Source organism: Haliotis asinina, chromosome 9, assembly GCF_037392515.1.
Source record: "Haliotis asinina isolate JCU_RB_2024 chromosome 9, JCU_Hal_asi_v2, whole genome shotgun sequence".
NCBI lineage: Eukaryota > Metazoa > Mollusca > Gastropoda > Lepetellida > Haliotidae > Haliotis > Haliotis asinina.
The window spans coordinates 10,126,019-10,138,623 of NC_090288.1; the positions used below are offsets into that span (position 1 = coordinate 10,126,019).

Consider the following 12,605-nt stretch of genomic DNA (forward strand, 5'->3'; position numbering starts at 1 on the left):
CTTTTTACTACTGGAATATTAATACAAGTTTTATGGAGTGGTACCAGGAGAAGTAGATTTCTATAAACGAAAGGTAGCGCCTTGTTACTGAATGCTGTTAGCGTTTTGCAAAGGCTGGTTTGAAAAGAAGCTATTGGACCATAAAGAATGTTGAACGCGATTTTAAATAGGGCAGCGGTTGCACCTAGCACTGTCATAATATATTCAGTACTATATTTCCTAAGTTTTCATCACGAAATATATAACTGTGTCCCCCTTACGCTCCAACCATTCAAATGTTTAGAGATTGTTCGATTCCCTCGAGCGTTCCAATCTAGTGATTGACATCATGAGCATCGATTTCCGCAACCACCCGGTCATGCTAATCGCTAATCCACGATGGGTCAGCATGGGTTGCTGAAGATCAATTCTTGCCGGTATTTTCATGGGACTATAAACGACTGGTAACTGTAACTGACAGTACACTAAACAAAATCGTTAAACATCTTATTACTGTTAATCTCATCTTGCCATAAGAGGGTCCGAATTTTCCTTTGATGAGTTAAAGCACGGTAGCTGTTCAATGACAGTTAAAGCAAACATTAAGGCTGATAGTTATTTCTTGAGAAGAAGAAATTTTATATTGACTTTCTGACATTTGCATTTACATGGCCTGTAACTGATTAAGCGAAGCACATGCGCCAGTTGTATTGGGCTTCAATGAGATGAACTCGATAACTCCCTTTCACTATATCTTCAGGTATTTTAGCTCACCCTTCACGTTTATACAAAATATAGTGACATGCGATGTTATTGGTACTACGAATATAATAGGCACTTACTTTATAACTTGATTTCAAATATAACAATCGCTGTCAATTAAAGCGTGTATTTATGTCATCATGTCATAATTATTGTTTTCAACGTACGAGGGAACAAACAACAACATGAACCCTTGACAAAACAAGGTTACTTATGACTCTGTTGACACACGTATTTGTCTGTGTATTTATGACGAACATATCATATTAAATTAATGGATGTCGTGGGTCTACTACTTGAGAGTGAGATTTGAGGTGTTGACGCGTTTTGGGCAACATTCAATTAAAATCATACCACGGCACACCCGGAAATGGTTCCACACATTGTACCCATGTGGGGAATCGAATACCGGGTATTTGTCGCAATGACCAAACCTCTTAAGCGCGAGATAGCCATACCCGATATACCCGTCCCCTTATACCCGAACTAACCATACATTACTAGCGTAAACAAAACAGTTTCCAAAACAGATAAACAATGCCAGAACATGACGTCAGCGTCTTTGGTGACGTCACTACATTTCAGATCAACAGTGAGAGAATACGTAGAACTGATTAACCTGTTTCAAGTACGTTAACAATGAGGTACACCATGCAAATAAGCTTAATTACTGAATAACCTAGCCCAACTAAATGCTAAAAGAGACACGGTCAATGACTAAATACTCCTTACTTCTTGACTATGTACAATCTATTACACTAATTATGTTCGATATATACCGAACAATCAGTATCAACGTCTCGCGCAGCTATACGAGAGTAATTTTAATCAAGAAGGTTATAGATTCTTTCAGAGAATATTCTTATCAGAATCAAAACTGTTAACGTTGCTTTGATGCCACCTGGATGCGTGAAATGGAGGAGAAATTACCTGTGCCATAATGTCCCCTAAATATACCCAGTTCGTAAATTAATGTATAGCCGTTAAACTTGATAGGGTTATCTTGGGAAACGAATGACAGTATGTCGTGTTGTGAAACACGTCACATCTGTAGGGGGTTCATTGATCCAATAAATCATTTTGGAAAAAATGTGCATAGTTTCGTTGTCGTCTGTAGTTGTAGTGACAGAAACATCGACTTAAAACGAAGGAAAGCATTTCGTTTGGAGAAAAAGGAACGTTTTGAATTGCAAGAACAGAATATGTCTCATTAAACGTTTTGCTTTAACGCATTAGTTGGATGCGGTTGGAAGAAGTGGAAAAGATTGTGTTGATGAAAATACACGATCACGCCACGAGCAAAACTGTTTAGGCAATATGCAGAAATATCGGTCACAGTGATCTTCAATATGTTTTGAAAATATGCCCTGCCCAAAAGAAGAAGATGATGGTGAATATGCACACATTACCGGTATTACCTTTGCAGTCTAAAAAGTATGAATGCTCGAAGGAATAGCAACATGCAGGGTTGATTGTTATTTAAAAGCAAAGTACCTGAAGAAGATTCAGAGTCGGACTGGTTTCCGTAGTCCTCGACGCTGCGCCACATCTGCGGGGAGATGGAAGGTGAAGGCAATATATCCAATCGGTCATCATCGGAACTTTCCGTCACTGCGGCTAGTTCGGAACCGTTGTACCGTGAGTCTCCGTCATCTTCATCGTATGATGTGAAGCTTGTATGTCTGGAGAGGTCCGGATGTCTGCAGAAGGAAGGGTTACACTATGAGTGAGTGAGTGAGTGGTGGGTGGTTTGATGAGTGAGCGAGTGAGTGCTACCTGCGACGAATCTGTCATTCAAACTAGGATATGAAGATGCTAGCCCTTCAACTCCGGATAACATATTGTTCCACAGAATGCTTTTAGATTACACAGTAATCGCCCATAATGAACATTTCGCGCTTAATGGAATATGCTCAGGCAGATAAACGAGGCTTGTTATACTCTAACGATAAAGCCCTTAAAGGTCCGGGTTAGAATATTGGCCTTCGGTACGAGGGATCGGGTGGTCAGGCTCGCTGACTTGGTTAACACATGTCATCGGTTCCAAATTGCATACATCGATGTTCATGCTGTTGATCACTGGATTTCTGGTACATACTATTTACAGACCGCCGCCTAATAGCTGGAATATTTCTGAGTGCGGCGTAAAATTAACCTCACTCAATCTAACGATAACTATTTCATATAGGTATTCTAACCATGCCTTTCACTGTAAACACACGAAATATATACAGACTCTTTCGTCTTTATGAAATAAATATATTAAAGTCGGCACTTGCGCTGGCACAAGTGATTTTTGTTTAATTATATTGGAGTCAGAGTGAGCCAAGTGCTGGGATGGTATAGGACAAGCAGGACAAATATTCCATTTCTCATTACAATCATAGCAGTACGATTATCATGAGTCTAGTATGTTAATTTATTGCCGTTACATCCATGAAGGGTCCATGCAATAAGCAAGAGGACTGTATGGTCCCTAGAATGGTGATCTACCTTCGGTTGTTGGCAATCTATATCCCTTTTACATATTTCTATATGCTATTGGGGTATTTTGTATTATGTATCTCTACACACGAAACGAACAGACAAAATATGTCCATGGTAGCGAATCATTAAAAACGCAAATTTTGCCCACGAGGATGTATAAAACGTATTCCAGAAATATACTTTCATCACTCATACTTCTCACCGCCTATAAAGGGTAATTGGATGAGAGATCAGGAATCACTAGGAATTACTCGGGTGATACTTGTAGTGGGTTTCTTGATAAACACAGATGCTGACTGGTTTTGTGAATAAGAAGCCCAAGCTGTTAAACATTGACGAAAATGATTCGTGACGGTGGACTGCGTGTGGCTTTATGAAACGTTATTCGTTATCCTAAATCTAACGTAAAGTCTTAGAGTTTAATTCTAAGCTTCATTCACACGAAAGCGAAATTTCCTCCTTGAAGACTAGTTCAATAGAGCTCCAGGCTGATGTCATCCGCGTTCTTACCGCGACGTTGCTTGCTGTCAAGACGACGACATCTACTGATCTTGATGGTGGTGTTTAAAGGTATGATCAAAGCGACGTGGATGTGTGGAAACTGGCATGGTGAATATCTTGTTACCTTTGAGACCCTGAGAAAACTATGGGCCCATTGTCCGGTAGACGCGCAGCTGAATGACTTGGTATGGGTGAGTGAGCTGGAGATCACGCTGTTTAACCAGGGGTCCAGCAAAGGCAGTAATCGTAGGCTTCAATCATTCTACATGTGCAGATGTAGAAAATGGACCTCTGGGCTGTATTCTTTCAACCACTCATCCATTCATTCACTCATTCAGTCGTTTCTCCGTCGGTTCATTCATTCATTCATTCATTCATTCATTCATTCATTAATTCATTGTGGGTCTCGGGTAAGACCACAGACTGTAGTACTTACGCTAGCCACAAAAGGCGAGTAGATGGACACGGATCAGCTGATTGACTGATTGATTCACTCATTCAGGCATCCATCCATTTTTCCGTGCAGCAACTAATTCATTCATTCATGGGATTTTGTTCATGATGTCAACCACTAGTCAAAGATCTATTATTAGAAACCGTCTTCACGTAGCTGGAATATTACTCAGACAGACAATACGTAGCCGACGAATACGCCCATATGTTTATGATTCACCATTAACACCGTTTATGAGGGAGTCAAACTGTGTACTCTGAGAGCTGTGAAATCGGCACAATGTATCTACGTAACGTGCATACGTCTCGACCATCTATCTGCGTAATAGATGCCCTCAAAGGAACACAAGCTGTTGCACACATCAAAATCCCATTTAAAAGCAATCTTATTTTTCCACTAATATTGTCAACTGTCTGTACAACTCACGCACCAATTCATTTTCCTTTCCGTCTTACATATTGCACGTTTCAGCTACCATTGATTATTATTTGGCGTGATTTACATCCTTCGAAAAGAGAAGTATGTCGAGAGGATGACGACCACCTCATACGGCAACTAGATTTGATCTCCATGTGCAGCTGACTGAAACTTAGAATCGATACAAAAGAGCTCAAAAGATGCAATCAAGGGTATGTTTGGACCAGCTGCCGGTTTATTCACAAACTTACTGTCTGTTTTGGATGCTTGTTTAACATGTGGTCATTGATATTGGAAAAAGGAAATAGGTATCTTTGATGTACTTCTCAAACGAACATGCTGGTTTAACCTTTTAGCGTTGGGTGAGAATTTCTGATTTTGTGTTATTTAAATGTCAGCCTAACATACCGTGTGTTGTCTCGTTTGTTCACTTTAAGCTAAATACGTGAATAAAAAAGGGTGTATGGCGGTATTACGAATTGCATCCAACCAGTTTTCTCTATGTTGTAAGCTTAAAATAAAGAAACGCACAATAGTGTAATATACAACTTTAGTGTGTCTGGTTTTGACACACCAGACAAAATAAGTGATTCGAAAAGCATGTGTATGAAAGAGTGAGTGAGTGAGTGAGTGAGTGAGTGAGTGAGTGATAGCCGATTCCTCTTCATCACTGAGTGGGTCAAATTGTTAGTCACACCAGCAATGTTTCAGCCACATTGTGACTTAATATTCTTTTTCATAAAATATCGTTAGTGAGTAATGAATATAAATGTTTGGAACACAATGTTGATTTTTTTGTCAGGGAATAAGGCGTCCTCTTACTGGTATTGTTTACAATACACATATGCTACTTGTGTGAGTGAGTGAGTAAGCAAATGAATGTGCTTGTATGAGTGAGGTGACCTCTAATGGATAACGGTTGATTATAACAGAAAACACCGAGTGAAAGGCCGAGTGAAAAAGTCGCCTTATTCCAGTCATCTCTCAACGTGTATGCTTGTAGTATATATTAAAAGTCTGAAGTGAAGCCACGAAAACAGAGTTCTGGAAAGCCCAAGGGACGCAACTCTACAACGTGAACTACTCCACACTTGACAACGTGACCACCCGTGTCTGTTTGAATCATGATCTCACAATGTGTGTAAATGGCACCAGGGTGATCACAGAAGTACTACGCAGGGCCGACCCAGGATCAAATGATTCGTATGAGACAGAAGTAGTTATTCGTGGAATGCCTCACACCTAGACCAAAGCTCCCCATAAACCCCGAAAGCATCAAAGACGGCCTCAATTCCTGCAGTTCCACTGCACCAATTAGTGGGAGGTCAGACCAAGCCAGGAACATGGCATTAAGACATAATATAATTACAGGGAGGAAATCAAATCATAGGACACTCTCTGGACAAGCCGCTGTCGGTGGTTCTGAAGGCTAAGACAGCGGTCTGTAATTGAGTTTAGCTTATTGCTAGTTCCTGGTGGTCTTCAGCTAGAAATCTACTCATCAGTCAAATTCTTGACACTGATTTGTGGATATCGAGATTGACAACTGAACCTGGTATTTGTTGCAATCTGGTGTTTATTTTGATACTGTTATCTGAGGTGTGAAGGTAAACCGTCCTAGAAATGAAACAATTGATTCATGATTACATTCCTGTTTCTAATTCTCCGTATGTTTTGTTCATTATTCGTTTAATGTGGCTCTAATCAATATTCATGTTATATAGCGGTGGTTTGTAAATAAGCAAGTCCGAATAAGACAATCCAGTGATCAACAACATGAGCGCCGATTTGCGCAGTTGGGATACGACATGTCAACCAAAGCATCGAGCCTGACCACCCGATCCTGTTAGGCACCTCTTACGACTAGCATGGCCTGCTGAAGATCAATTCTAACCATGATCTTCATGGGTCTTCTCTGAAATGAATATGATATACTCCTTGATACAAAAATGTCTCTTTGTTTGAAAATGACCTCTTAGCATATTTGAACATAGGATCGATACTGAAATTTCCAATAAACTATCAAACATATTAGGCTCCCAAGGGCCTATCCTTGAAGGACAAACTCTATCGAAACTTTAACAAAAGGCTGTTTACGTATATGTGTTTCTTTCGACACATTTGTTATCCCCACCCTATGATGGTATCATATGTTTTAAGCAATATGTGGTATCGCAGCCACTAAATGATATTGGCATACGTGTTTTGTAAGCAATTTCCAGGCAGTGTCTTGCACTTTATTTGCGCAGCATACTAAAAGAATGAGAGACCTGCTTTATCTACGTCTTTCTAAGAACTGACTGAAGTCGTGTCCCTACTTGCGTGTCCCTATTTAACCGTAACTGATAAGCACATGTAAATCTAAGATTTACAAATGTGACGCATCAGTGACAAAAACTATGTCCGGAGTAATTCATAACCTAATATTCCTGCAGTTTAGTGGTTCATGTGAACTTTTGCCACGTCTTTGCATGTGTTTGTGACCAGCACAGCTGTGTCAGGATACAAACATCTGGTATACTGTTTGGTACTAGTTCACTGATCGGTATACCGTCTGAATTGTACAGCGCGCTCTACACCTCTGGAGGCCGTATAGTTACGTAGGACACGCAATGCTATGCACTAGAAATGTCACAAAACCACGAATTACGCCATCCTCCCATCATCATTAAGACCTCATATCTGTCTCTCGTTTATCTCGAACAACCTATAATGCAACACTGACGTTCGATACACCGAGCGAGAGAGTTTCACCATGGAATGAACGGTATGTTAAATGTACCTCATGACTTCGACTTACAGAAGTTTCGTTGTATCCCTGAGTTTTACATTTCAACACGGTATGAAAGTTATGTTAGATAGACGCGAGGACATTTTGTTACATCTAAGATTTTGACATTCATCATCGCATAAAGATCAGTTGCTTTTTTTCCCCACGCAACAACGTTTCTGAGCATGTGACTGTTCGCCTTTACAAACTGAACTAAATGCACTCGTACTACGCTGTCAAGTATTGAACGCCATTTCTGTAGCTTATTTCACCAACCTCTACATGCTAATTAGTGGAAATCAAAGTGAAACATCAAAGTTAGAATAGAAAACTTCATCTCGATCTTCTATGAAATAAAACATCACAAGCTAAAAGAATAAATGACGTCATTCACATTCCACGAGTAAAATCGTTACAGGACAAAGAACAGAAAATAATTTCGTTTTCGTTTCGAATACTAAAATCCGTATTTCAAGAATGCTGCAATATGATTCTCCCGTGTGTTTCTAAAGGCGGTCGTACCTATGTTATGTGATATGACTGCCAAATGTATTTGCTGTGTCGTAACACAGAATCTGTGTCTGGAGACTAAACATGCTTTGTTGTCCTCTGTCACATCGCTGAAAGAAGATCAAAGCACCCCCATGTGTTCAGATCAAATGAGATGGAAGTAAGTGCTAAATTCTATCGACGGTGAGTATGATGCTCTGCTTTGATAAGCCGCTTTTGAATTTCCAGACATTTTGTTGCAGGCAGATTCACGGTGGGATTATTGTTGCATGTATTCTGCACAGATAAGATCAGATCTGTCCTCACAGACAACATGCCAACCAGGCTTTAATCAAATCATTTTCCGTTTTCAATGCTTGATCTATGTTTTTGTAAAAAAGAAAATTCTACAAAAACGAAAATTGATTCAAAGCATACGGTAATCTCTGAATTCACCATGCTAAGACTTTGCACAAGACCGATGCAAATAAGTATATATCAAACGTTTACGTCTATGGAGACCCTCAACGAGTAGGCTCTGAACAGTATATACGGAAACTGGATTCAAAATATAGGGATAGGGTTGATGTGGATCCGTCATAATTACTTGTTATGATAACAAGCTGCAGATAGTGGAGGTAATTCCGCGATCCGAGTTTTACAATTGCTCACGGCAAGATGGTGTTTACAGTTCCAACGGGGGAGGCCCATGCGTTTAGCTGCTTCTGGTCAAGTTCAATTTACTTACAAATGCCAGAAAACACAAACATGCGGGGAGGTAGACTGCAAATTGCGGAGTGGCATATGGTCGGAATGCGGATCGGTAACGCGCAACTTGATGCACTGGTTGTAAGCGTGTTGTCTGTCCGTTAAGATTTATGGCTTTCAGCATCAGCAATGTAAAAAATTAAAAAAAACCCAAAGACACAGTAGCGATGATGGAATTCAGGGTTTGTGCAGAGCTCAAGCAGTTAGGACTGAACAAGTTTGTGCTGAGTATTGTACTGTGCACATCAAGAATTGATATGTCAAAAGACGAAAAACAATGTGTGATAAAAATGAAGATGGTGTATGTGACTGCATGAGCGTTGATGGTACGGACGTTGGGAGCTCAGTGCCAGTTTCTGCGCTACAGTCGATGATAAAACACTCATACTAGTGACTATGTCATAGTGTGGCCTCGTACTATTCTTTTATCAAAGTAACTCTCTGGAAAATGGTGGTTTGGGGTCCATCAAAAATTCATCCTTACGAAATGTGCCAGAATGTTCAAAAAACCAAACGACTTTTTAAGATTTATCAAAACACATACCAAATAGTCTCCAGAATATACTGTACGATTTGATGAGCTGTGGGGTACGTCACGTTTGCAATGAACAAGCCACATCATGGGATATAAAGAATTGTGTTCATATACTGTGCCAATGTAGAAATCAAACCCGTATGTTTGGCATGACGAGCGATCGCTTTACAAAGCACGCTACCTGTCTGACTTCATCAGAGAATATGTTTGAATGAAAGGTATACACGACACATTGTCTTATTCTGTGGTTTAATGTAAGCCATAATACGTGTTTCTGGGTGCTAAATCAAGTGTTACGCCTAGTTACCGTAAATTACATTTTAAACGAACTCAAACAGACCATTTAGTGTAGCTCGTCATAGCAGTGAGACTAAAGCATGCGAAAGACACCGGAACAATATCGCTTCGTTATAAAGGTCCATCCACTATAAGCATGTTGGTATTTTTCATGGGGTAAAAACTATCTGCAGAGAAAGTAAATCTAAGGTCATCAGATAACGTAAACATGAGATCTGCAGAGAGTCTACGGTCATCAGATAACGTAAACATGAGGTCTGCAGAGGGAGCAATCTAAGATTATCAGGAAATGTAAATGTAACGTTATCAGAGAAAGTAAATGTAACGTTATCAGAGAAAGTAAATGTAACGTTATCAGAGAAAGTAAATCTAAGGTCATCAGATAACGTAAACATGAGGTCTGCAGAGAAAGTAATCTAAGGTTATTAGAGAGAGTAAATCTAACGTTAGCAGAGGCAGTAAATCTGGGAAAGTAAATCTGAGGTAAACAAAGAAAGCAAATCTAAGGTCTGCAGAGAAAGTAAATCTATGGTTAGCAAGTAAAGTAAAGTTAAGGTCTGCAGAGAAAGAAAATCAAAGATGAGCCGAGAAAGTAAATCACTTGAGGTAGCACTTGCTGTACAAACGCTTGTAACGAACTGTCTGTATAACGAACTGGTTTGGCCTGTTCACCTGCTGAATAACATAGTCTAAATACACATATCGAAGTATAACGAGCTGACATCAATGAGTCATAACCGTAATGCACTGTGTACAAGACTCGTGAAGATGCGGGGTAGGAGTGATCTTCACCAACCCATGCTTACCACAAAAGGCGACTAAGCTTGTTGTAAGAAGGGACTAACGGGATCGGGTGGTCAGGCTCGCTGACTTGGTTGACACATGTCCCCTGTTCCCAGTTGCGTAGATCGATGTTCATGTTGTTGATCACTTTATTGTCTGGTCCAGACTCGATTATTTACACACCGCCACCATATAGCAGGAATATTGCTGAATGTGGCGTAAAATTAACCTCACTCACTCACTACTATCTACAATCGGCAAATATCTGAACATACAGCCTTGGATATATCCGAGTTAGTCATGGAGGCACTAGAGAATGGCAACTAGAGATTTACGTCGCATAACCAATCTTGCAGGGATCTGCGGCGAGAATATCGGATGACATATTGGAATTTGAATGGAAGATCTCACGGTATGGGACAGCGTCATGTTTAAAGATTCATGTTACGAATAACGGATTAATTACGTCTTTGACAGAAAACAGGAACCAGCTGTCTGTGATGGTAAAGTGAGTAACAGAAACCGGATTTGATTTTATGTGTCACTGTACCACCAAGCACTTGTTCACAAAAGGTCAAACGGTGAAGCAGTTTTCAGTTTTCACATGATATCTACCGGCTTTCAATCACAGGCGGTATGACCTTCTGACCAATCCAATCGCTCCGCCCACCAAACGCCTCTCGTGAGCTTTTTAATCCCGTTCGTCTGTATAGTTGCAGAACAAAAACACATGACTGCAAGCGTGAAAAGACAGCGTAACTTATGCGATAGCACAAAGCAGTGAGATGAATGTTAGGTGATATTTGATTGGAGTGGACAGATGCAAGAACGATCAGTGTTATTGGATTATGTTCGTGTCAGTGTGAAGAGTGAAATCGATGGTTTCGACTCTCACAGGAATCTCCTTTCATAACAAAGAATTTACTCTTTACTTGTATTAGAGAACACCAATGCATTAATATGTCTAGCAGATATTTCTCTTCAAGAGCGGAAAATAATTGATGCATCACTTGCAAAATCCAGAAATCGCGGAAGGTTAAGATTGCAACAAATGGTGGTCCATGCTATGTGGACAAAATTTGTTATTCATCTTTTTCGTATGTGTTAGGGGTGGGAGGGAAGTCTAGTGGACAAAACTTTCACTTGTCTCAACAACGGCCTATTTTCGATTCCCTATAGGTACAATGTGTGAAGCCCTTTCTGGTATCCGCTGGTGCAATCTTGTATTGCTAATAAAAAAGTCCCACTGTATGTGTTAACTTGCTTAGCCGGCAAGTGGCATGTACACTATTTAATTTGGTTCAGGATATCAAGTGATCGTCAGCTTAAGAAACATTCATCGCTGTCGGGATACACTGAAATACTGTAAGGTGGCACATTTCTACAATCGGATTGTCTTTGTCAGATTGACATTTAATTTGCAATCTGAATCACAATATATCATAATGGTCTACAGCTATAGATCAGTGTCAGAATGTTCTGCAGCTACAGATCAGAGTCACAATGGTCTTCAGGATCAGAGTCACCATGATCTACAGCAGCAGATCCGAGTCACAATGAATCACAATGTTCCACAGCTGTGGATCAGAGTCACAATAATCTAAAGCTGTGGATCAGAGTCATAGTGATCTACAGTTGCAGGTCGGAGTCACAATGATCTACAGCCGAAAATCAAAGTCACAAGGAATCAAAGTGTTCTACAGGTGTGGATCAGTCACAATGAATCACTATGTTGTACTAATGTGGATCAGAGTCACAATAACTAAAGCTATGGATTACAATACTACAGAATTATGGAAAGGACCGACAGACGTTACATGGCCAGAAATATAGTTTTATTGGTATGGCACTGTTTAAGTGTCACTGTCACAGGTACACAATCGTACACAATTATGGCGGAGAGCAGTGATGCTAATCATTGGATTACAGAGAAATGCTGTGTAGCAACAAAACAGAGAGTAAATGCTACAAAGTTAGTGTGAGTGAGTGAATGAGTTTAGTTTACGCCGCCTTTAACAACGTTCCAGCAACACCACAGCGGGGACACCAGAAATGGGCTTTACCCCATGTAGGGAATCGAACCCCGGCATTCAGCGTGACGGGCGAGCATTTTACCCACTAGGCAATCAACCACCCCCTGTCGGAAGAGAGAAAATGATATACATTATTAGACCAGTCACAGATACTTGTAAATCCAATTAAACAATATTTTGACCCTTTGGCGTAAAACGCTACACAAGCAAGAACCCATCCCTCTTGCGGAAGATAAACCAGTATTTGACAATGAAAACATTGATAGACCAGATACAATATGTTGCTGGACGCTGCTTTTAGCAGTATTAGAAAAAGTGAAGTTTATGGAA

General features: G+C 40.2%; 1 protein-coding gene across 1 annotated transcript in view; it reads right to left on the reverse strand.

Moving 5' to 3' along the window:
* LOC137295787 (rho guanine nucleotide exchange factor 12-like) overlaps nucleotides 1–12,605 on the reverse strand; it is a 172,775-nt gene that overhangs the window by 87,155 nt on the left and 73,015 nt on the right. The window contains exon 3 of the mRNA XM_067827330.1: nucleotides 2,236–2,441. Within this exon, the coding sequence (XP_067683431.1) occupies nucleotides 2,236–2,441 (206 nt within the window). The remainder of the gene's footprint in view (nucleotides 1–2,235; nucleotides 2,442–12,605) is intronic.